Below are 27,164 nucleotides of genomic sequence, written 5' to 3' on the forward strand. Positions count from 1 at the left end.
AAAAAAAAATTAATATTTGTTCAAATTGCGGCAAAGAAAAATCGTTCAGTCTAAAGTTCAATAGTGCGTAAAATAAATTGTTTCCGTTTTTAATATGCGATAGAGTCTGGAGCGTCGAACGTGGCTTAAAGCGAGGATTGAGCGAGTTCTGGGATAATTTCCATTCAATTTAAAGCTCATGCTTTATGCAGAGACTGATAATCAATTTGTCACTTTGGCCCAGTGTTTTGCATACCAAAACTCAATTAAATTGCACACACACACACGAACAGAAACAGTTACAGTTACAGTTATATAGTTACTATTACATTTGGAGCTTGCAACTTGCCGCCAGCAACTGCAGCTGCAACTGCAGCTGCAACTGCGTCTGTCGCGGCAACAAAATGCACAGATTTATGCGTAGCGTATCGCCAATGCCTATGTATATGTATATATATCTATATCTGTATCTATATCTGTACTACTACATACATATATTCTACAATATTTTTGCATGAATTATGAATTGTGTAAATTGTGCAGTCACACACACATACACACTCACGCATACATACACACGGATATACATAGATACATTGAGCCGCTGTGCGTGTAATTTGTGGACTGGGCAAACGTAACTTGTCGCCAGAGTTGCCAAGTGGCGTGTAGGCCAAAACCACCACGCCAGATGCGCGCGATTTTGCTAGGGTAACCCCAAACGGGGGACACATAACTTTACAGCCAGACTCAGACCCAGAGTCAGAGTCAGAGCCTACAGAGTACAAAATTTAAATCACTGCGTGGCCTCGAGTGCTTTTTGTTACAATTTACGCTTTATGGGTGACATTTTACAATTTACTTTGTCGCAAAAGTACTTTCTGTACGCGTATGTGTGTGTGTGTGTGTGTGTGTTAGACTTCGTGTATGTATGTGACTAAAAGCGAAATGGGCAATATAAATTATACAGTTATGTGCAGTTACTGTTACTCTGCAATGCCTTTTCCTTTGCCTTTCCCTCTGCCGTTGCAGCTGCAAAATATTACCAGACTCGTACATTTGCCAAAATTAAAATCAAAGAGCGTGAGAGAGAAAAAAAACTGGTACAACAATTAGACGTTCAGCAAGAACACAATTGTTGACCTTAACAGAGAAGATACATATTTCAGTCGTCATATAAAAAATGTATCTTATTTTATATGTTTATCTATCAATATCTCTTTCCGTAAAATGTATTTTTCAAGTTATTTATATATATATTTTTATGTCCATCTTGTCTATATTTGCATATCAATATAACAATTATATTGATTTCCATATTTATGTCTTAATCCATATTAACATCTACACCTACATTTACAAATCTATATTTTCTTATATCTTAATAATATAATTTTTCTTTTCACCAATAATAAATGCACTTTATTTGGTTTCAAATCGCAGAATACAACTCAACTCAATTGAACTCTTTTTCCTGCATTTCCTTACTAACGCTTTGCAAATTTTCACACTCTTTCGTTTGGTTATGGGAAGCCATAATTTTGTTCTGGCACGAACTGACAGTCAGGACACGATATATGAGACGCTGGGTAAAAAGAGACTTAAGTGCATTATATATGAGTTATTCAAGTTATTTCGCGCTACATTAAATCGCAGTCGTCGAACACTCGTACTCGTATTTGACTATTATAATTCATTGGAGCAACGATGTCTTCCATCATTATCCAGAGCTATGTCCCCGGTTTCAAATCAAAGGAAAAGTGTCCTTTTATGGACAGTTTAGAGTGTTGCAAAGACTTTACGTTATTCTATCTAAAGGACTCCCTGTTTTGCATTTGTAGACCGTAAAATAATTTATTATGTGGTTAAATTATTTACTTATATATTTATTTGAGATACACTCAGTATGTTTGTTATACCCTGTACTCAACGAATCATTGGAGCAGGGTATGATATGATAAATATTAAATGCAATGATTTGGATTCATATTCCCGAATCTCTGAACCAAATGTGTTCCTTAGAGCAGGGTATCATGCAGTCGAGTAAATACTTTCACTTACTATTCCCATTCCTCCTTTAGGAAACTTTTCGAGTTTATTTGTATTTTATATTCTATTTACACAACGCAAGCAAGTTAGTTAGTTAATTTTTATGCGGTTGAAGCATATTTTAATTAAAAAATATTAATAATTTGCATAGCTAAAACCCTAAAGTGGTCCTAAGTGTGGGCGTGACTTTGGTATCTGTGTAAAATACATTAAAGGAGCATAAAAATTCATTACGAAGCCGTTAGCGTTGGCAGCAGCGTCAGTTGCCAAACAAATTATCGTTAGCCAAGTTAAAAGCCTAATGGTGGCGGCCTACAAGCGGCAAAGTCAACAACAAATACCAAATGAAAATGTCGCACTGCAGCCCGTAGAAGAGGCTGACAAAAAAATAAAAAAACACACACACACACACATATAACAGCTGCCCAATATGTTGGTCCACACACACACACACATTGCGAGACAGAGACAGACTGTGCGTAAGAGTCTGAGACAGAGCTACAATCAATGGACACGTTTAGTCGGATCTTTTAAATATACTACTTCAACCTCTAGCTTTATCTCCTGACTCTAACTCCAACTCTAACTTCTACTCCTTCTTTAGCTTAAACTCCATTTGTATCCTTAACTCCAACTCAAGCTAGAGCTGGAGCTCATCAAGCAACTGTAGTCCCTGGCCGAGTACTTATTTCCATTATCTGACACACCTATTTAAACATTTAAAGCGCCGAGTGTGACCCCCATTAGGAGGCACCTAAACCAGGAGAAACTCGCCCCAAAATGTGCATAAATATTTCACTTATTTCGTTTTTACTGCGCTGTTGTCGTTGTTGTTTTTGCTGCTTGGGTCTTCTTGAGCATGTGGACATCAATTTATTTAGTACGAACCTCGAAAGCAACCGAAAATTTGCACATTCCGGATATAAACGAGCCACCGACGGCTCCCCCACCACCACCCACCGTGTTGTGACCGAAATTGTCTCGGGCGACGCCTAAAACTGTCGCCCAAAAGGTGCTTAGGTGCTTAGGTGTTTTGGCTTAAAGCATCGCCATGATTGTCATTAGGACTCCAACTGACAACTGTCTTTTGCCAATATAATATTTGGCCTTTTGTCTTCGACACTGAAGACGTTTCAGGCGCCTCTTTGGATCCTCTTGACTTGGATGGACTCGTTAGTTCGCCTGTTAGTATAGCTGGATTAATGCAGCGTGTGCTTAATTGGCCTGTCCTTGGGATATGCTTAATTTATTGGTCCTCGTTGTGCATCAAGTGTGATTACTGCTTGTTGTCTTGATTAGTGCAGTGTACACTTTGAGAAAAATATTACCACTGCTTTAAAAATGTTCAAAAATGTCAAATTCAATTTTTTCTATCATTATATTTTACCCTGATCTTAAAAAGAAAGTCTTGGTATTTAGAAAATGTGACTTGATTGTTTCCAGTCCGAAGCACTGCTGTTCAGAAAAAAAGATTACGTTTAATAAGAATAAATATGTATATTTAAGAAATTTATTTTCAAATAAGAATGACACATTACCTTAAAAAACAAATCAAAGGCATTTGTATGATTTTCAGAGTCTTGTGAATTTGTTTTTTTTTTTTGTATTGTGTACTCAAAATCGCAGCTTTGTTTTGCATGAGTATTGAAGTATCTGCTCCCTATCTGTGCGTCAAAGCTGCTTTCAATTCTAAAATGCACACTCAAATCAGTGCAATGCAATTTTAAGACATACTTGACCTATGCTCGAATGCCATCAATGCACATCGTGCTCAGTTATGCTCAAGAGTCCACTGACTAGTATATATTACACATATGGTAAGCACCATTAGGGTCGGGCCACTTTACTAAATACTCTAATTAGCTTAAACAATGCCCTAATTTTCAGCTCATATGCGAGTGAAAACGCGTTGCGACAAGAACAACACGAACAATAAACAATGCGCTATTGTTGAGTCCTTGCAGACATACATACCATATATAATTATAACATACAAATATATATACATTCATATACACATACAAATGTGAAGACACACCCGTTAGCACTTCATTAAGAGGGAACATTTTTAGCCTCATTTTAGTTAAAGACGCTTAAGCACGTTATAACTCTGCCCCATGACCATGCCACTTGCAGGTTGCTGTTGTTGCTATTGTTGCTGTTGTTGTTGTTGTTGAGGTTGCTGCTTCTGTAGCTGCAGAGTCCAATTTGACGCTGATTTACCTAACAAGCGTCGTCCAAAGAACAAAAGGCAAAGGCAAAATGCGATGGCAGCGTCGACAAGGAATTCTGTTTTTGTTTTCATTTAAAGTGATTTTAAAAATTCAAAGGGCAATTGTCTTGACAAAGGCATACACACACACACACATCAAAAACACACACACACACACTCACTGACTGACAAGAAGAAGCTGTCCAAAGGAAAGCGGCCCTTGGTTCGGTCTTTGCCTCGCGAAGAGCTCGCATGGCTCCCATTGTTTACGTCACTTTTGTTATTATACACACTTGTTGTAACTCTTGTTGTTGTTGTTGCTATTGTTGTAGCTGCTGTTGCTGTTGCTGTCACCGCTGTTACATTTAAACACATGCAACACGCAGCCATTGGAGTCCATTGCGAGACACAAAATGCGCTTACAGTAAGCTGTCTCCTGGACAACAGCTCCTCCGTCTGCAATTTGCTCCTTCCAAGCACACTGCAACAACCTGCAAGTGACTATGTGTGTGTGTATGTGTGTGTTGCATGTGTGTAACGCCACTGATTCTTATGCTAAGCAGAACAATGATAATGTCGCATGCTAAATTGCATGCAATTATGTATTATTCTTATTTTTGTTGACACTTTTTGCTCTTCTCTCCCTCCGTGTCATATACTGTACCTCAGCGCTCATTATCCCATCCCCTATGCTCCTTCTCTCCACCAACAACAACAACAACAACAACAACAGAGTCTGAGAAGTGTCATTGCTGTGTTCGTTTTGTTCTCAGTTCCCCATTTGCCATGCTACGTTCTGGCCATGTTCCTTAATAATTATGACTTCAAAATGCTGCAAATGAGTGAAGCTAACTGTACACAGGGTGGCTCAGACTGGATATGACGGTGGGTGGGAGGGCGTGTGTGGTTGACATGTAAAATGCCACTGCATTTGCACGGACTGGCTTAACTATTATTAGCGCACACACACACACACACACACAATCACGAACACACATATGCAATTAACAACACACACACATTCGCATTTATGTTCTATTCGGCTGACATTTTGTTGTCCTTTGATTACAGCCTTTATTGCAAATGTTATTTTATTATGATACGAATATTTAATGTTTGATTAAAGGGTAATTATGTGAGAAGGAATTTCCACTAAATATATTTAAAAAATATTAAATATATTTAAATTAATTATTTTCGTAAAAAAAAGTGTTTGAAAGTGGAAGCTGATCATAAGTTGGTCTAAAAAGTTTGTCTGTTTAGCAATTTCAGCATGCAAAAAAGAAAAGAGTAGAATATATACTTATATAGTCCCTTAATGATGTAAAACCTGAAGCTTAATATAAAGATCTACTAAATTAAATACGAATTATTTAAACCAGATTTATTTTTCTAATATATATTTTATTTAAATTAATAATTAATATTATATTATTTATTTTTTTTTACTGATTACTTTTGTTTTTGTCACACACTTTTTCTTTATTTTGTATACGCACTCATATTATATAATCGAAAATCAGAAATGTAATTTTATACTGTAACTTGAATGGGAAGTTATTCTTCTTCCGTCTTACCTATCATTAAAATTGACTTGACAGATATATTGATATATTAAATAAATTGATAAATATAAATCTAATCCAAATAGATAATAAATTCTTATCAAATTATGAATTCAACAAAAGAAAATTATATTAATTCTTTATCACCAGTTGTCTGAATGCAGTTTGCTTTAATCACAGTTAGTATAACAGTTTCACTGCTTTGGGTACAAAAATACTGGGAATTTCTCATATAACCACTGCCAAAGCACATTTTTCGAAGTTGGCTTAGAGCAACGTTATAGCCAGAAAAATGAAAAAAAACAAGAAATGCAATTTATAATTTATATAGATATTTAAACACTTTATTAATATTAACAAAATATATGAAATATAATTATATTAAACTATTTCAAACCAGAAATTTGTAATGTAAAATGTGTAAATTCAAACTTTGCTGGCCGTTTGAAGAGGTTTTGCGCCCAACTCGTCGGGGATTCGGCGCAGTGACTGAAATCGATGGACACATTGAGTCGTGAGAAAGGACGAAGCGAAATATTGTCGACGACGACGAGAACGCTGAGGATGAGAATGGACGAGGTGGAGAGAAGAGCAGCACAGCTCGAGCTGGCACAAGTGAGAATGAGAGCGAACAATTCGTGAATATTTTATGAACGAGCGCGTTACTCGCTCGCTCGCTTAGGCGACGCAAATAACGGGACTCTGGTAATTGGCAGCGTCGGGCCGCATCCTCGTCCACGTCCTCGTCCTTGCCATCGTCGACGTCGTCGTCGTCGTCCACATATAATTCGTAGCGCCTCGTCGGAGAGAAATGTAGGGAAACGCATCCCGACGTCGTCGTCGTCGTCGTCGCCGTCGTCTTCCTCATCGGCGCCACTGCCTACGCGGATCGCAGCCGTTTGTGCTGCCTGCCATGTCCTGGCCAGAGGATAACGGCGCCGCCGTCATCGTCGTCGTCGTCGTAGTCGTCGCAGCGGCAGCGCTTTTCAGTTTTTGGCCAATGCGTGTATTGCTGGCGTTCAGTAAGAAAAGCGTCGCCTAACGGTCTAGTACGAACTCGTACCGTACGCTTTGAGTTCTTTCTGTTCTTTGGGGCATCCAGCGACAAATTAGTCGTAAAGTCGTTTAGTCGTATAGTCGAATAGCCGTATTCTCGTACAACCGTATTGTGTGTTCGTTGCGCTCGTCTCTTGATTCGTGCTCGTTATTCGAAACAGATCAGAACAGCATTTAAAAGTAATATTACTATTATTACAATTATTCTTATTATTATTATTATAAATGTTATTGTTATCATTACTTTTAGTTTGTTAATATGAGAAATGCTGTTTGAAGTTCTTAAAAACTCTGGCATAGTTTTTATATAGTTTATGACTGCTCTGTAAATACATTTAATGCCGCAAACTTTGGCAAGATTCATTAAAGTTGAACTGATGTCGAATGTTGTCGTAGTCGTTGTTGTTGTCGTTGTTGTCTTTGTTGTTATCACTGACATTCGGTGACTTCTAAAGTTCACTGCAAACTCATCAGAGTCAGCAGCTAGCAAAATAATTTGCAAACTCTTTGCTCTTGTTCCCCGTGATGCTCTCGTATTGTTGCTGTTAAAAACTTTACAAGCAACATTGAGCCGGGACTCTCCGGCTGTGTGATGACGCCTTTTATTTATATATTTTTTAGTAAATTTTTTTTTTTTTTTTGTCTTTGCTCAGACGTTGAAATTGAAGAAGTCTTTGGTCTATTCGACTGTCTGGCGTGCAGATAGCGACAGCAACAGCAACAGCAACATCAACATATGACAGCAATATTTATAATTTCCGTTGCTGCTGCAGACAAAGCAACAACAACACGAACAGTTACAACAACGATAAGCAGCAGGGGAAAATAATTTGCGATTACCGACAGTCAGGCAGGCGGGCAGGCGGGCAGGCAGGCAAATATATAAACCCATATCACCAAAATCCCATATCCACAGTCGAAAGTAACGTTGCGAAGGACAAGAAGACGGCTGTAAGGACAACGAAAAAAATTACAAGCCAAGTGCGCTCGTGTTCGTGAATTTCCGGTTGAACAAACACATAAGCAAAACGTAAAAGAAAAGCGAGCAAAAATTATAAAAATAATAAAAACAACACAGAGAGCGAGAGAGAGAGAGAGAGGAGCGAAAGAGAGGCAAGAGAAGAGAAGAGAAGAGAAGAGAAGCATCAGCATCGAGTACATAGCACAAGGGGCCATTCAGCGTGGAAGACGACGAAGTCACAGTAAGAAAAGTGAAAATACACGGAGAAAAGTTGCACAGAGCGGCAAGCATATTTCATAAGTTTACACACAGTCACAGACACTGTCATATAACATAGCCCGGAGCCAGTTGGAGCAAAGTCGAGGCAAAGTCATATATGTGAGAGAGACAGAGACGGAGACAGAGACGAAGACGGAGGCGGTGGCGACAAAGGCTAACGCTCGACCTTTGGCACAGGGTTCAGCAACTGCAGCAGAGGACACGAACACGGACACAACGAGGCGAGGTCAACAAATCAATAGAAACAAAGCGCACAGCCAGAAAGCAATTGGAAACTAGCATTACCAAAAGCAACAACAACAGCAACAGCAACAACAACAACAACACGTACAAGTACAACAAGCAAAACCACCAAAATTCACTCTCAAATAATGCTGGCCATGTCGACCTTAATGATGCCCGCGCCGACTATAACCATGGGGGCCCCACAGATCACGATGGGTCCCCACAAGCCGCCGGAAACAAAACTGCTTGCCATACATCCAGCTGCAGCAGCAGCAGCTGCCGCTCAGCAGCAGCAGCAGTCCGTGACAGCTGCACATCTGCAGCACAACGGTCAACAGCAACATCCCCAACAGCAACAGCAACAGCAGCAACAACAGCAGCAGCAGCTGCAACATCAACAATCAAACGTACAGCAACAACAGCAGCAGATCGTTGGCAGTAACTCCAAGCCAGGTGAGTTTATTCACAAGAAAAAAGCAAAAAAAATATAAATATATTTTCAACATGCAAACTATTATACATTTTTTAATAAGAAATAATAATATAATTGTTGAAATACCTTTAAAATATATTTTTATATAAATGTGGAATAAATATTTCCATAAGAAAATTAAAATCTTTGAATCTAAAAATTTAAATATGAGACAGTTTGTCTTTTAGGATTTAAAAACAGTATAAGTTCTTAAGAGATTTAATTCCCTTATAATGAAGGAAGAAAAAATTTCTAAACATAAGTCCTTAAATAATTAATTTAAAATAAAGCGCTGTTTAAAAGTATTCAAGGAAGGAATTGGCTAAGATTGAATATAAAACGATATTTTCGGATACAAATTTCTTATATTATATTTTAATTTTTCATTTTTTGTTAGAAGTTGTTGTAACCAGTGGATATAATTTATTTTGTTTATTATACTTTAACATTTTCAAAAATATTATTTCCAGTTCTAAAACGATTATGATAATATCCATTCAAAGATAGAAAGTGCTCTTAGACTTTTACCAAATATTTAGCCGGAAAATTTAACCTTTTCATCTTATTAATGTGAAACATTTTATTTTTAAAAATCATAAATTTAATAAAAGATAATTTACGATAAATTATTTGAATCAATAGAAACTGATATTTGGTGTTCCATGCTTAAAGATTTTATTGAAAAAGGAAGTGAATTATTTGTAATAAAAATAGATGTGTTTTCTTATGAATTTGACATTTTTAGTATTTTTAAGAATCCTGATGACTAGAGTAATTTAAGTTTGCGCTAACGACTAGTCTATCAGTTTTCTGTCTGCACTCAAACTCATTGTTTCGAGAGACAAATTTGAACAATTACTCCTACGATTGCAGTTCTACTTTTGAGGCAGCTGTTGTAGACGAGACAATTGAAAATAGAATTTAGTTGGGCAAAATAAAAGAAAGGAAAATAAAAGAAGAAATTTGTATGCAGCTCGAGTAAGCAACGAGCAATGATGATGATGACGAAGTTGAAACAAGCAAGACATTTAATTTGGATTTTTTGCCAAGACCAAAAACTGGCTTAGTTGAGAAAATTCCAATAAGTCATAATTTTAACAGACATTTTCAGTTTCAGTTCTTATTGTGTTCGTTTGAAGTCATTTGAAATGTATGTTGAATTGGGAATGCCATGAAAATAACAAAAATTGCACACGCATTTCTCAAATGAATTATTGTGGACAGGCCACAAGCCGGAAGACAGACAGGAAGGCAGTGAGGGGGAAAGTAGACCTAAATGTCAAGCGTTGGCATTACAAGCATAAATATCAGTTACAATTTTCATATTCCCAACCACAAATATACAACTTGATACTGCCAGTGTGCCTTCAGTCGACAACGTAGAGCCTACAGTCTACGGCAACAGTATTCGCATGGAGGGGGGAAAATTGCACAAACGAGGAGATTTACAACTTAAAAACAACTTAAGCTAAAACTTGGTAACAAAACGTACAACAGTCGAGAGGGAGAGATAGAGAGAGAGAGAAAGACAGAAATAGATGCTTCAATTGCTTGGCCAATTCCTGAGCCTCCTTTGCCGGTGCATCCTGTCCCGTCCTGACACAAACTATAACACAGAGAGCGAAAAGAGATAGAGTATACAAAAAGACAGAGTCAGGCCGAAAACCGGAAATAACGGCTCAGGAAGCTGCATGAAAATGAAACGTTGGCAAAGCCAAGTGGAGGTGAAGTGAAAACGAAAAATGAAAATGAAAAATGGAAATTGTATAGTGAAAATATATAGTGCAAACTATTTCTGTCTCGCTTCGTCGCAAAGCAACTTGAAAATGAATTTAATTATGGCAAAAAAGTGAAAATTTCCACACTTGAGTCTGGGAAGTTTGTCTTTGCCAAGGAAACTCAGCGAAGGCTGCAACGCAACGACGCGACAGACAGTGAGACAGACAGAACGACAGACAGACAGTGGGACAGAGAGAAAGACAGACAGCAGAGGCGTTGATGAGCGCGTGAGAAAAGTGGGAGAAAATTGTTAGACAACACAAGGCATAAATAAGAAAACCGACTACAGAAAGCTCAGCAAGAAAGTGAAGTGTCTGTCTCCGGCTGCTAAAAAGTCCTATAGACGTGGCCCTCACTCCGTGCCCTAAAACGTATGTGTGTGTGTGTGTGTGTGTGTGTGTGTGGGAGGGAAAAAGTAAGTCAAATTGTGGGCAAGTTGATTAGGTTTTTGTATCTGTTGTTCTTACTGCAGCAAAAGTGGTCTATACCCAACAAAGACAGCAATTGACTCTCAAATGAGACACACTTAGACGCTAATTAGTAGAGCTAGAAAAAGAGTCGCTTAGCTGCACGACGCACATTGATTAGCACTGGAATCCACGGGTAGCAAAGGACGGTGCTCAAATGATTGCAAATTGAAAATTAAGCGCGCTGCGAATTTCCAATTCAAATATGCATCATGCCACAAGCCAAAGGACAGACGGACAGACAGACAGACGGACAGACGGACAGACAGACATGGCAGCCAACAGCTGCAGCGAATCTGAAACTGAGACTGTGGCCAACTTGTGTTCTATACAAACACACATATACCCACACCCACACCCACACACACACACATTGACACATTCACACTCGCAGTTGCGTTTAAATGCATACATACACGTGTGTACTAAAGATGTATCCACATAGACAAATATGTATACAGAGCCGTGAACGGTGCATGAACTTTTGAGCAGCACTTGCAAGCACACTCCTACACTCCCAAACACACACACTACCACACACACCACAACTGAAAACAGCTACACCTATGCGCTGTAGCAAAAACAAACTGCGAGATTTGAAGTGCCGCTGCAGGAGCCGTCGAGCCAAGCCAACAAGTGCTACCACGATTGCTGACTAAAGCAAGAGACACTAACCGACAACAATTACAACAATAATAACAACAACTACAACCAACAATTACAGTAGAGATCGCTTAGAGATTACCACCCCTTTCCTTAAAGCTTACACATATAAATATTATATTTATTTACACATATTTATAACTATTACTAATTATCTCTTTCACCAATCAATGTTTATTATTAAAAAAAAAAATAAAATTTTTAAAGAATATAATCCATTTCTTACTATTTTTGAAGACAACATGTTAATTGTAATAATTTATTCATTTGCAAATTTATATTTTATTTACTTCAGAATATATTTTATATGAAATGTATGAAATTTATAGTATCTTAACATTATCAAAAATTTAATTGGCAAAAGCTTTTCAGCTCTTTCTTTGACTTCTTTAGTTACAAGTTTTGCTTTTATTCAACTTTCAATTAAAATACCTTTGCTTTGCATACAAGATTTATATTATTTTGCAATTTGGTTGAACTTATCTGGATTATATTTGAACACATTTATGGAGATTATATTTTACCACATTTATAGAGATGCTCTTTAAGCAATATTCACTGTACTGCACGACGTTGTCGGATGCTGTGAAACTGCACTTGGTTGTGTTTCTTTGGCATCATGCGAAACGGCGTGAACAACTGAGGAGAAGCTGGTGCTTCACTTTCGCTTTGGCGATGGAGACGGCGACGGCGACAACGACAGCAAAACTTTTAAATTGGTTGGCAACACTTGCCACACACAGAGCTACACCCACTCACACAGACAAGCACACACAATGACAGTTGGTATAGAGAGAGAGAGAGAGAGATGCATGTGCAGTAAAATGTTTGTTTTGGAAATGAATTTGGAAAATTTGTGCTGTGGACTACGCGAAAAACGGGCGAGAAAGCAGCAAGAAAGCCAAAGCCAATGCCAATTGGATGTGGAAAAGGGACGGCGGAGGGACGGTGGGCGGTGTGAAGGAGGCGTTAGACAGCGTAGCAGCACCTCAACGTAATTTGCCAGCAAATCATTGGAAAAGCGATAGCAGAGAGCAAAGTAAGAGGCAAAGTGAATGGGTAACAGCGCCGAAAAGTATGCAATGGCAAATGTGATACATAAATACATGCACACACATGCGATATGTGTAAGTGTTTGTGTGTGTGGGTATGAGTATGAGGGTGTAAAAACCACTAAAGTGAAATGCATTTATCGACCGCAAAGCGTTCGAAATGAAATCTGTTTAAGGGATTTTAATACTCTTGCAAACGTGCTGCCTCTGTCAGAGTGAGGGTGTGTGGGTGGATGTGTGTGTGTATGGCAAGGACTGGCAGGCGAGAACAAAAAGTCAATGAATTCGTTTGGCGAATTGAAAAATTAATTCAGTTGCCGTCTCTGGCGTCGATAAGTAGAAGAAAGAAAACTTTACACGCCGCACTCAGTTCATGTGTCTTTATCTTTACTCTCTCCCTCTCTCTCTCTCTCTCTCTCTCTCTCTCACTCTGTGTGTGTGTGTGTGTGTGTGTGTATTTGAGCTTTTTACTTACTAATGATTTCTCATTTCGCTTACGGTATTTTCTGTGTTACTTGCGCTTTTTGTTTTACCCTGCGTTTTACAGCCAACGATGCCGATGCCTCCCCAACCCGCCCACTCGTCAGCTTTGTAAGCCTTGAAACTGAGGCCAAATTACTCACTGCCGTTGTTGTGGATTTTCCTCATTTCGTTCGCTTTACTCAACAACAACAGCAACAAGAACAGCGACTGTAACACAAGTAGCAAGCGAAGAGAAGGAAATTAAGCAAAAAGCGCAAAGATTTATTTCGCTTTGATCAAAATTAAATGAATTGATTTTAATACGCCCCGTGGGCAAGATATTTCCTACGTTGGCCAAATGAAAACGCATAAAAAAGGGGACTGGGTGGATGGCAATGCTTGCACTGAAATGCCAATGGGCGTGCCCAACGCCCATTACAATTGAGTGTGTAAGGCGACTTTAGCTTTGCCTTTGCTCTCAGTCTGAGTCTGAGTCTGAGTCTGAAACTGGGCAGTTCTGTCATTAAAGATACACAATAAATTCTGGTTGAGTTAAGCACTGCAGAGATGCGATAAAATGCTAAATAAAAGCCAGGCTAGGTATTCATTTATACACACTCTTTCTTACTTAAAGAGAATTCAAGCAGAAAAAGAAGTGTGATCATAAAAGTAACAGATATTAATCTATCAATCTCTTTATGTTTAAATACTTTAGACTGTCTAGACTCGCATAGTAGTTGCAATTATTGTTAACGAAACCATTTAAATTGCTCAAATTGTTATTCAATTTATTTCATTCGAAACTCAATGAAAAATAATTTGTCAGTCTTTTTTTTTGCCCTCTTTTGATCTTGATTTTGTTACAATTTTTGCCCCATCAAATGACAATTTGAACAAAAAAATGTGTCTTCTTTTTGTGCGCTTTCGTGTCAAATGAAAAGTTAACATTTCATTGCCCAATTCAGTTGACATTTGGCAGTCGCCGTCGCATTCGCAGTCGCATAGAAAATGAGGTTCACAATTCACATCGAATCGCCTCTCAAATGCCCCCTCGCCACGCCTCCGCTCGTTTGCCAAAGCATTGCCAGAATTTTGGCTATTTTTCCACCAAAATAACAACAACAAGAACAGGAACATGAACTCGATTTTCAAAATTCAGACATTTGACAGCGGCGTCGCGTCGCTGCATTTGTCGCCCTTTTGTCTGACATTTTGGGCTCTCCTCTTTCCTCCGTCTATCAATAAAAGTGTCGATTTACAGATCGCACCACCGCTGCAAACACCGCCCACATCAATTCAATGCGCGCCTTTTGGACACTGGTCAATGCTTTGGCACAATTTAAATTTCATGCATTTTTCATTAGTGGCAAATGGGGTGACCATTCGACTTGGGCCAAGTCCAGCCATTTGATGGCCCCACAACGACGTGCTCCGTATTGAGTGCCGTGCTGAGCTGAGAGGGAAATGGCAACTGAGTCTTGGTCCATCTTAAATGCCCATCTATTTTACTGCTGTCCATATAACAAAACAGAACAACTTGAGCACAGTGTAGTCGCATTTACATTTGCTACTCTTGCTTCTCTTTTTGCTCCCCTTTGACCCCTTTGACTCCTCTGCTCTCTCTTAACTGGTTGTTTGTATCGATTTTGAGTGTCGCCTGCCATTCAAACGGCTTTTATTTCGCATTTACGTTGGAGAGTATATGCTATCCCAGACTTGACTTCAATCCCAATTCCCGTCGCTCACTCCACATTGCTTTCGTCGCTGACTTTGGCACGTTTTAATGCATTTGCCAGGATCAACAGCAGCGACTCTTTGGCTACGTGTGCACTTTTCCTTAACCCCTTAATGCCAGGCATTGTTTTGGCTTGTTTTGTAGTTTTTCTTTACATTTCACTGATGGAATTTTAGAGTAGCCTGTCCCGAATTTTATGAGCTGTGCGTGTTCGCATTTGTTTTATCTTAATTCTTTAAATTTTATTCCCCTTACAAGCCCAACAAAATACATAGAAATATGTAGGCAAATAATAATTTATGAAAATCCAAATAGTTTTAAAAGGTAGTCCCCCCTCGAGTAAAGCAAACAACAGCCAAAAATACCAAATATAATGCTAAATAAAAACAGTTTGTAGGTAAATAAAGCATGGACTAGTACAGAGTCTGGATTATGGAGTACCCTGCCATGGACACCCATGCCGGCCATAAAAAGTGCTAAGTAAACACATGTGCGACTACACCTCCCCCCCCCCTCTCTTCTTAGCACACAAAATGAATGCCTGCACATAGTGTAAACACATAAATTTATGCATTTTCAATGGAGAACTGTTAGCATAAATTTACGGCCCAAAAAAACTGAAAAAAAAGCTAACCAAAAAAACGTTAACAGGGCTGGGGCGGAGTCGAGTCCGGTCTGAGACTGAGGTTGAGGTTGAAGCTGAGCAAGAGGGAAGCCAAATGTCCAAAAAAAGAGAAAAAAAAAAAGAAAAAGAGAAAAAACAACAGTGAAAAGCGTAACAAAACAAAACAAAGCAGAAATAGCGTTAAAGCAACGCAAAGCAAACAGTCAAAAGCTCGACAAAAAAAAAAAAGGAAAAGGCAAGCAAACAAACAAAAAACAAACAGTGCAAAAAGGCAATTCACCAAAAAACACAAGCTATGGGTCAGCTGCACCCAGAGGGGGGGTGATAGGCGGGGGGTATAGGCTGCTGGGCGAACTACGGTGCAAGAGACAGGGGCGGGGAAGAGGTCAGTTGAGAGAGGGGACACAGAAAAAACTTCAAGCATGTGACTGCAAATTTTGCGAGCTTTAAAAAGGTTCTCACAAATCCAATCATTGAATCAATAAACGGCGACAAGTGCCACAGTATGGTTGGTACATATGTATGTGTGTGTGTGTGTGTGTGGGTATTGGTCTGTATGTGCCTGGTTGTGTAAGTGTCTGTGTGTGTGGACAACAGTGTGCCTGTCTGTGTGTGTATGTTGTGTATGTGTGTGTGTTGTGTGTGTATGCATACGAAAACCGCTTGTTAGCAGCTGACACAATGCAGCACCAGTTGCCATGAAACATTCCCTTTTTTCAACTGACCATGAAAGAGTTTTTACAAGCGCAGACGGGAACAAAGAACCAAAGCGATGGGTTGTGATATATCATGAGAAAACTTTTAAAACATGATGCATCTTATAGTGAAGAGAAACTATAATTTCTGCAAAAAAAAAAAAGGTCATAATATTGGGCATAAAATTGGTAAGTTTGTTCTAATGATATAAGCAGAACTACTACCAATAATATAAAAATACTGTTTATAGAGATCTAAGATTTAAGGAAGCTCAATCGGTATGGAACTTCTTGAATCCAAGCGCTTTATGGGGAGTTTTTATGCTAGCAATCCGAATCAGCATTAGCATTACAATTAGTGATCTCTGCAGTATTTTTTTGAATAGAAAACCACACATTATTTAAGGGTGCTGTATATTAGATTCTCTCAATAATAAATTAGACGATCTCTCGATCATTGAGCAATTCAATAGTTTGTTCAAAAGTTTTTTACAATAATCTGCATTCCATTTATTTATTTACAATTAAATCACAATCCATTTATTTCAAAGTAAGGCTCTTTATCTATTATTCATTCAGTTTTTTATATTCAATGCATATGTTAAAGTAAAGCTAGATTAATTTTACTAAATTTCTTCCTGAATTGAGCTTTTCAACTTAGTTGATAAAAATATTTTCATCTTCATTTTGAGACCTCGGTAGACCGCAGTTCTGTGGCATATGAAACTCTCATGGACTCGGATTTGATGTTAAATTGAAAGTACGACTGACCAGTTGCATCACTTTGAGCTGTATTTGTTTGGATTGGCCACAGAAAATAATTTCGAACTTGTCTCTAATCCCACAAGCCGTGTCCCACTTCATTTCAACCCTTACAAGCAGTTGCTGCCCTTACCCGTTATTCTACTGCGACACACACTCAGACTCATATATAAGAGATGGGATTCGAAATAGTGTCAATAAGCAAAGAGCTAAGGGAACTTGCCAAATGCTGTGCTAAAGGACCAAGAGGTAGCCTTGCTATTCGACGGATGCACAAACATTTGGCTAACAGCAAAGCGGAGAGTTGAAGTCAAAACGATGCCGGAAATGCCATTGAAAATAGTTTAAAATTGCACCAAAAAAGGATATTGAGCTAAGCCAGTTGCGCACAGCAGCTTACCGAGTGCAGCTTTTCTCAGCCATCTCTCACACTCTCACACTCTCCCCCTTTCCTCTCTCTTGGCTGTCAGTCTCTCTGTGTATATTTGTGTACCACATGCACTTCCGGCTGCCTGCTTTACGCTTTCTTTCCATGTACTATGTATGTACTGTGTGTAGCCCTGGCTTGATTTTCTATTTGCCGACTCGCTCGCTCGCTGGATGCTTATGGAAATCCGCATGATGATTGCATATCCTTGGCTGCATGAAAACGGGGACTCTGCTATATCCCTAATTCCGTCAGCGTCGACGAGGAGAGCCGAAACTTTGCGTTCATTTGGTTGGTTCTTCCGTTATTTTCTTTTAGCTTTCAAGCTGGCAAAACTTTTACTTTGCTCGGTTTTTCCTATTTTCCTTGGCAGTCGTGGCAGCAGTCGTGGCAGCGTCCTGCCAAAGTGTTTCTCTTCTTGCATTTGAAGAGCTTTTTCTTAATGTCACTTATGCATAAGTTCCTACATACACACAAACACACACACACACACACACACACACTGATCCAGGCGGGAGTTCGCTCGTGTTTGCTTGCGGATAAGTGCAACGAGCACGACATACGCGTCTCAGCTGTGTGTGAGTGTGTGTGTGTGTGCTGTATATGTTTGTAGATGAGACTAACTTGACGGCACATCCTCTGTGGGGATTTACAAGTGCTTAGTTCTATGTCGCAAAAAAACGCTTTAATATTATTATATTTTCTTTTCAATGCACTTGGAATTTTCACAACTTGCTTGGCTTTTCTTTCTGCGCTCTTTTTAGCTATTCACTGGCTGAAATTAAATTAAATGAAATAAGTACTATATCTCTGTATGCTTTGTCAAAATAAGATACAAATACGCACTCGAGATGCAAACGGGCAATACAAATTGCCTACAATGCGGCTTAAAGGCGCTGCCGACAACACGAGCATCATAAATAAGCGACAGCACACACACACACACACACACAGACACACACACGCCTTGATGTATTACATGTGTTGGCATTATTTACTTAACTCTCAGCTCTATTTTTGCCGCTCCAAAAAGTCAAAGTCTGCTTTTGTTGCGGCAGCCACAGCTATTAGTGCAACAGCAACACCAACAACAACAGCAATCATAGAGTAAGAAAGACGATGAAGAAGACATTAAGACACAGCATGCGTTACTTACTGTAACCAACACGTACATCCGCACTCACACAACAACACAGAGAGGCATATACATGAACATGGACACGGCTTCGTGGCAAACTGTAAGAAGAAAGAAATATAATGCCAACATAACATTTAATCCAAGAAATTCCATACCGTAGTCAGTGGGGAAGCAACAACAAAAGCACAGTCAAGAAAAAAGTAAACGCACAGTGGTTAAGAACAGCAGAAACAGCAAAACCAAACAAACATCAACTGATATAAGCAATATTTTCAGTTACTGTGTTCAGATATTTCAATAACATGCATTGTAAACAAAGAAGCAAACCGAAGCCAATAAAGGTTACCTAACGGTACCCCAAATCAATTTTAAAATATTTTAAAATGATAAGGTGTCGTTTTATAATAATTATGACATCGAAGTAAAAATTAAGATACAGAGAAATAATATTTTTTGCACTAGATTAATAAAATTTGAATGCAGAATAAATAAAGATGCCAAACCATGATCATAACGACATTCCACTTAATAATCGGTACAGTTTTGGCGAAGTTATGATAGTTCGAAGTTGCTCATGCCTCTGATCTAGCAACATTACAAGTCAAAATATTTCTTAATTTTGACATGATTTTTGACAAGAAAATGAAATGTTTCAGAATCAAGTTTTAAGTGTCGTTTTATACTAATTACTATATAAGGAGTTGATTAAAAGTAAAAACTTGAGATTTAAAATTTTGAATTTTCAAAATTTCAAAGGGGGGACCCTTACCATTAACGTGGAACCATGGCTGTGATGGTCGAAAAATAATAAAATTTTCTAAATGCAAAAAATTTAAATGCAGTATGAATTAAGAGACCGCATCATGATCAAAATGGCATTCCGCTTGAAAATCGGGTTGGGTTTCTTCAAGTTATGACAGTTGGAAGTTTGTCAAATCTTTGACTAAGCATAATTAGTTTTACTACTACTGCTAGAAGCAGAACATAAATAATTGCATTGTCTTTGCTTATATTTATAAATAGATTGTCACTGAGTTACGTAGAGATACAATTAATAAGCTTACCTTTATCTTATTTTACAAACTTCAAGCACTGTTCCTGTAACTTACACAAGCTTTTGCAATTGTGCTCTCATGGATGATCATTGCAATGGTCGCCTGCTCAGGCAACATTATGCTTATTTCCACTGTGCTTATCTGGCCTGAGTCAGGACTAGGACAGCAGCTCGGTTTGGTCTGGCTTTGGTTGCGTCGCGTCGCACTTAAATTGCGCCCGGGAAAATAGAAAAGCGCACCAGAAACAGAAACCAGAAATGCTAGCATACTTTTAGGAGCAAGAGCATAAAAGCCGCCTGCGAACTACGAATGAGCCAGCGGAAGGAAGAAATAATCATAAAAATTATTTCATCACACATACATGGACACATAATGCACATGTGTGTGGGGGTGGGTGTGTGGGTGTGTGGGTGTCTCGGTGTGTGTAGCAAGATGGTGATCATAATGTTGCAAGCCAACGAATGTGAAGGCGTCCGCTGGGAATTTTCTTTACTTTCGATGCCGTCGCTAAAATGTTCCCTTTAATGACCTGACGCTGGCAGACTTTTTAATTTTCGTACTTCATATTTTTCTATTTACCAAATGCCACACCCCCTCCTCCTCCCTACGACTTGCCACCATTTCCATTCTTGCTGTGCGAACAAAATTTATATCCCGTCGTCATTTTTAATGCCTTCTAAATGCGGCTAATGAAACCTTGTGTGTCTCACTTTGCCCCGTATATTTTTAAATAACATTTAATACACATTTTCAGCTCATTGTATTTACAGTATTTTCAGCTGGCTCCTTTTAAATAATTATGATTTGCAGGCAGTTTGAAGGTCGATGTTATGGGGAACATGAGCCGAATTAAGTCGTGGTAAATCCGAATAGAAATCAAATTATATCGGCTTTGGTGACATTGAGGAACTCATTAACATTTAATTAGACCATTTTCACTTTCACTTTCCTTTTCGTTATCTTTTGGTTTTGTTTTGTTAATGAAATGAATTTGTTTTGCCTAAGGAGAATGCTTTGTTCTATTTCTGTTATTCGGTCTTTGGTCAAGCAAATTGTTATTGATTTTGTTGCTTAATCTGCTTAGCCAAGTCAATTGACAACCTGACCAGTTGGCTAGAGTTCAAGTTCGAGCTGGAGTGTAGCATTAAATCGAATTAATTTGAGGTGTCAGCTCCCGGTTTAGTTGACCCAGAGAAACAGAGAAACAGAGAACAGACTCGAAGCGGACCCTTGACGCGCCTTTTCTGTGTTGGCCAAAACGAATGGTCATTTGACATTTGTCGACAAAACGTTTACATTAAATGTTTTGCCATTTCTTTGCCTGCTTTGGTATCGTCTCTTTTCGTTTTGGCTTGTCCTGTTCCAATGTCTTCGTCTGTCTACGGCGACATTCTTGAAATTGTGCGCATTGCCCTGGCAAATAGAAAGCAGATATTGCGACAACGATGAGATCTGCAGAGCCTGGAAGATAGAAGGGATGCGGTGGTGTGAGGAGGGATTTCGTTAGTTGAGACATTGACGTTGACAAGTGTTTTCAGTTTCAGTTTCAGTTTCAGTTTGAGTCGTTGCCCGGACATACGAGATTGGCCATAATATTTACATACTTACGAGGTTCAAGCATGGCCAACATAATAGTTAAATAGTTAAAGAATTCTTGATTTAAAAACTCTTTAGTCTAAGACGCAATTTGATAAACGTGTAAAATATAAAATTGAAAGTAGACCACATTTTCTACAAATGTCTTGAAATTTGTGCATTTATCAAAATGAAGCAAGGAATTCAATTAAACATACGAGTATTGGTATCAGAATTTTCGACGTGGTTTCTCTTTGGCACACGTATCAAAAATCACTCAATTTAGCATTTTCTTTGGCATTTTCTGTATCAAAAACCACACGCTCCATTAAACGGCAAACAAATGTTGAAGTCAGCAATCCGCATGCCACATGCCACATCCCACAAATGCCACCAGCTCGATGTTTGTAAGTAAATTTTTTAATTTATTGCATAAAATGTTGGGGTTTCAATGTTGGCAAGCCACAAAAGCCAAAGAAATTGTTTCAATTTGTCATGACAATTTCTTTGAAAAGTACGCCTCCCATCCCAAAAGAGGCCAGGATGTGGTAAAAGGGGGCGTGGCAATGCCAGCAATGAGAGCGACGAATTCAATTTAGGTTTTAGCCGCCGTCATCGTCGCTTCCTTTCGCAATTTCCAGGAATAAGAAATAGCGAATAGGTCTATGTCGTTGCCTGTTTATTTGCTTTGATGTAATTTGCAATTTTCACCTTGCCACCAAAAAAAAGAATCATCGTCGGAAGGAAGGAAATTGTCGAATGCGCGGCTATTATCAGAGAACGGCGGACTGAGAGTTGACAAATCAGCAGCGTCTTCCAAATGACATTAAAGTCAACGCCTTGGGTTTTGGGTCGTAATGCTTTGCTGGTGCCATGGATATTAGGCAAAGTGGCAAAGGGGCAAAGGGGGCAACTGCAATTTGGCAAGAGTTTCGCATCCACTCGTAAATCTGATATTTCCCTAGAAGCCATTGCCATTGCTATAGCATAAATAAATAATATATTTAATGGAATCAGCAGTCGCAGCCAGAAAGGATGTTTCCTCATTACATCCCCAGAGCGATCGCTATCTGAAATGAGGCTGCCAAGTAATTGCGTCTATCCAGTTGCGGTTACAACAAGACAGAGAAGCTCAAGAGCTTGTTACTGAAGACATTCACATGTAAATAGCCTAAATTAATATTGCACAGTCTGCTGATTGGTACAAACAATTGCGGTTACCCTCTGCCAATTAAATCGAGAGCAAGTCATGCTCGAAAGGACATTCCATAAGGCCCGTTGGGTTACCGACTGTTGCACGAACGCTTCAACAGTTCTATGGCTTAGAGAGAGAGAGAGAGGGAGAGAGAGAGGGAGAGAGAAGGGCAGGGAATGCATGTGGCTCTTACTTGACTGACATAAACGCGATCCAGAGCCTGCCCTAAGTGCAACAAAGAAGCAAATTGAAAGCTGTAGATGCCTCAACTAAATGGCCAAAACAAAAGCAGCCCCCGAGTGAGGACAATAATAAATCTTCTGTTGCAGGCAGCATCGATGATGCGGCTTTAAGCCGCTTAAGCTGCCCCCTAGTCCCCCCACCCACCACCCACCACCTACCGATGTCTGGCACATCTTGCCTTGTGATGCAATTTCCGCTGCGCCGTCGGAACGCATATTAGCCGGCTATCCTTGGTCCTTGGGTGTCGTTGAGGCGGAAGTGGAAGTTCTCGCAGACAGCATCAGGCAACGTCAAGAGGGGCAACGGGGGGCGGGTGGCGGGGGCTGCAGCTGATGACTGGGCGCCATTCGCGGATGTAACGAAATGATTGGATTATTATTATTTTATTATTTATTGAGACGCTGAAGCAGAAGAAAAGAACTCAATGATTTTCTCACTTTTTTTCTATTTATTTTTTCATTTTTATCAATTTTTACTTTTTTCTTTATTCCTGGTGTCGCGTGGTCTTTTCTTGGCGTTGCTTTGGCCGGGCTCAAATGGCAGCCAGACATGCAAGTGGCTTTGAATCTGTGTAGGGGTTTTGTAATTGGCGCCTTTATCTCGTCTACCGCTGCCCAATTAAAGTTAGTTTGCAAAGTAATTAAGACGATTATGTGGCGTTCAAGTATCAATAAACGGCAATTAAACAAGCACTCACATCGATTGCATCGACTATCTCTGCACCTTTTTGTCCCCTTTTGTTAAATACTTAAGTGATTACTTTTAGATAATCAAATTGAAGGGAAGTTAATAGTATTGCATTTTCAATATTCAAGTATAAATTGGACTACTCGTATTATATATATATCTGTATTCCTTGTGCTATGAGTGTTCAGAATTTGAAATTGAAATTGAAAAGTCAGAAGAACCTTTGAGGTCGAAGCAGGAGCGAAGTGCATCAATCAAACAACTTTTGTCCCTTGCTAATGAACTTCAATGTGCAGCTACTAATTTGAAAGTCACTCAGCTTAATCCGCCACGCCCACATCCCCACATTCCCAGCCCCTTCAACACACACACACACTATAAAGTACACACAACTGAGCCAAGTTGGAAGTCTGAGTAAAGTCTTCAGTCTCAGTGCCAAAAAGTCAAATTTTAATCTGTGATGTGGCAAAAGTTGATGAAGAAAGTTCAGTTTCGTTTTGACTGTGCCACATGGTGAGAGTTGAATGCACACACACACACACACTCACACACATACAGAGTTACAGTCCCTAGTGGGAAATTCATTCGCGTCATTGGTAAAAGTTACGCGCGATTTGTGATTTAACCAGTGAAAAATAGAAAATTGAAATGAAAAGTATAAAATAAATAAATCTTCGTGTTGTGGAGGGGAATGTTGGCGTTGGTGCAAAAAAGCATTTGTTATCGCTGCAGCAACATAAATTCACTTTTGTAATTATTTCTCGCATTAGTAGTTGAGGTGGAGCTGAGAGCAAAGTCAGACTCCCCACTAAAAGATCCAGTGAAATGAATGGACGTTGCCAGGGATTATTTGTTAAAGCACACAGCAGACTCGACACACACCCACACACACATGCACACATGCACACACACACACACAACTTTAAAATTGAATCAATCATTCTCACTTTGATGCACATCAGCAACAGAAGCTTCCCTCAGCTGCTGCTGCAGTTTTAGCTAAAGAAAATGATTTCTTCTCTGCATTTAGGGGGTGTACACTGTACAGGGTGCATGTGTGTGTGTGTGTCTGTGTGTGTGTGTGGCGTGTGGGTAGAAGATTGGTCTGGTAGCATAAGCTGTAACTATAAACAAGCAGCTTATGTGTTTTAGTCGTTCGCTCGTTCTCAACGTCATTCGGTTAACTTCAACTTCATCTTTTGCACAGGGTGTTAATTTTTGTTGGTTTATGAAGTCGACTATGCCCCCTGCTATTGTTGTTGCGACTGTTGTTACTGGACTTTCCCCCTCTGCAGCTTCCCTTCGGCTCCCGCAAACACTTATGGCACGGCAGCTGTGCGCAGTTCTAACGAGCAAAAACTAATAAATCCCCACGAAAATGGCTGCGGAAACGGAAGCCGTGTGTTCTGCTGTTTTTCCGAGCAAAGCAACAACATGGAGGTTCGAGTCCGAGTCCGAGTCCGATCCCAAATCCAAACTGAAACCCAATTCATAGAGAGGCCTGTCTACCCATGTCTGTGATGTGTTTTCTTGCTTAATTCTTATTATTATCCCAGGCATTATTATTATTATTGTTGTTGTTGTTCTTGTTGTTGTTGTTGTCTTTCACAGATTTCTTTCAGCCACTCTATATATTTTTGTTTTGTTTCGCTTTTTCTTTTTTTTTTCTGTTTTCTATCCGTCGCTTCTTCTTTTATTCATTTGCCTTGTTCTTTAGCACTTCTTGTCTCTCCTGCTTTGTTGGACGTGCACGTTCGTGTTGCTTATCGTTTGCTTGTATTATGATTGCCGTTGCCATTGTTCACCATTGTCGTTGTTACATTTGTTGTCGTTGTTGTCATTGTTGTTGCTTTTGCTGTGTTTTTTGCTATTGTTGTTGCCATGCAATAGTTCATTTTAATCTACAAACAGGATAATGCAAGAAGGATTTCGTAATGTGGCCTCTACGTTTTCTGCGCCTTTTCCTTAGTCATTGCTCCTCCATCTTGTCTCGTTCCCTTTTTTTTTTTCTCATTCTTTGTCTTCTCTATCGCCTCGCTTTTTATTAATACATAACTCAACAATTTGCCGCCTTTTCCCCCAAAATTTCTAGCTGCTTTCTCTGGTTGCCATCGCCATCGTTTGTTGATTGTACAAACTTTGCTGTGAACTTTGAAGTCGTATAATAAATTTCATCGCCGTTGATTGCTTCAAATTTTTTAGAAGCTGGCTAAAAACTTTCCCGGGTACTTATAATAATAGTTTGCACTATCTGCCGCTTTGTTGTTTTTCTTCTTTCTTTTTCCCATTGTTGCTTGCATAATTGTTAGCAATAATATGTTTATTAGACCCAAGCTCGTCTCTCTTTTTCCATCGATCCGTAGCATCTGCTTCTGCAAGTGCTTCTTTAACTTGGCTTTGAAGAGCGGATTTATATATTTAAACGGCTTGCCACAATAATTAATTGCCAGCATAAAAAACTCGGTTGCAAGCTAGGAAATTATGCTATGGAAATTTCATTAATACCTCATTGGAAATGTATTCAATATTAAAATTCATTTTTATTTTGGTTAGTAAATTTAGACATAAACAAATTAAATCCTGAAAGTGATTAGTTTTATTTCGATAATTCACAGCATTCGGTTTTACATGCTGCTTAAATTAATATTAGAAAAGTTTGTATCTTGCATATTAAATCAATCCTTTAATTGTAGCTTGAGTTGTGTTTTCGTTTAAACTGTTTCCATTTTTGGTGCTGAATCAGAAAAGTTGCGACTGAGAAATGCTGTGAAAAGTGACCGAAACTCATTGAATAGCTGTCCCAAAAAAGGCAGTGGAGAAATAGAAAGAGAGAGGAAGAGGTAGAGATAGAGAGAGAAAAGAACGACGAATGGTCATTGGCCAATGCAATTGGCAAAAGTTGGACAGCAGCTTAAAATAAAACACAAAGTGTAAAACTTTAGTTCGAGATTGTATGTTTGTGTGTATGTGTGTATGTGTGTGTGTGTGTACGAGTGTGAAACAACAAAAATCTAATTGCGCACAAAATGAATTGATGTCGTTGCCAAGCGAAAATGAATGGATGGAAATGGGGACGCATTTTGAGAGTAGAGTTGGGATTGAGAATTGGGGATTGGGGATTGGGGACTCGAGCTGGGGGACAGACAACTGAGCAGAGATGAGAGGGAGAAGTGGAGCCTCTCGAGTGTTTTATTAAGCGCATGTATCCAATTTCGTAGGACTCAAGTGGCCGAGCCGAACGAAGGACGAAGGACAAAGGACGCAACTAATTTATGACGCTCCATTAAAACTTGAGTTCAATTGCCAAAAATTTCATAAAATTTTTATTTAAAAAACAACAACTAAGGCGCAAAGCCAAATAGAAATAAAACCAAAAAGCAAAACCAAATGAGAGAGAAAAGAAAAAAATAAATAAATATAAAATATAAGAGAGATGCGCAATCAAGTTTATTACGTACTCGTAGTCGTCGCCCTGATGGCGCCAGTCTTGGACCCCCTCAAGCCTTTGCAAGGCTGCACTTTGGCCATGTCCTGGCATAAAATTCCCCCCGCATCCATCTCCCGTCTCCACTGAGTCCGCGCCCCCCTGCGCAGTTCATTTGAGGAAAATGAAATAAATTTAAATATATTTTTAGTGCATTTCGCATAAAACAAAAAGATGCCTCGCAGGGCTGCTGCTCGTCCTGCGAACTGTCGACTCAAGTCCTGCTGCTCCTGCTGGGATGTTGGACTGTTGGCCAGCTTATGAAGCTGTGTTGCTGTTGGCTGCAAGCTTGCAGAGCCTTCGGCCAGCCTCTTTTATTTTCCGG

The 27,164-nt window shown here is 39.2% G+C and overlaps 1 protein-coding gene and 1 long non-coding RNA gene across 2 annotated transcripts in view; both read left to right on the forward strand.

Annotated features, from left to right (window-relative positions):
* Positions 1-6,873: 6,873 nt before the first annotated feature.
* Positions 6,874-7,910, forward strand: LOC117791239. Its single transcript, XR_004618035.1, has 2 exons — positions 6,874-7,038; positions 7,775-7,910. It is a non-coding gene; the product is annotated as an uncharacterized LOC117791239 (long non-coding RNA).
* A 27-nt stretch (positions 7,911-7,937) lies between these two features.
* Positions 7,938-27,164, forward strand: part of LOC117791238 (nucleolysin TIAR) — an 88,242-nt gene continuing 69,015 nt past the window's right edge. The window contains exon 1 of the mRNA XM_034630938.1: positions 7,938-8,776. Within this exon, the coding sequence (XP_034486829.1) occupies positions 8,470-8,776 (307 nt within the window). The 5' untranslated portion in view covers positions 7,938-8,469. The remainder of the gene's footprint in view (positions 8,777-27,164) is intronic.

The sequence above is a fragment of the Drosophila innubila genome (genome assembly GCF_004354385.1).
Source record: "Drosophila innubila isolate TH190305 chromosome 3R unlocalized genomic scaffold, UK_Dinn_1.0 2_E_3R, whole genome shotgun sequence".
Lineage (NCBI taxonomy): Eukaryota > Metazoa > Arthropoda > Insecta > Diptera > Drosophilidae > Drosophila > Drosophila innubila.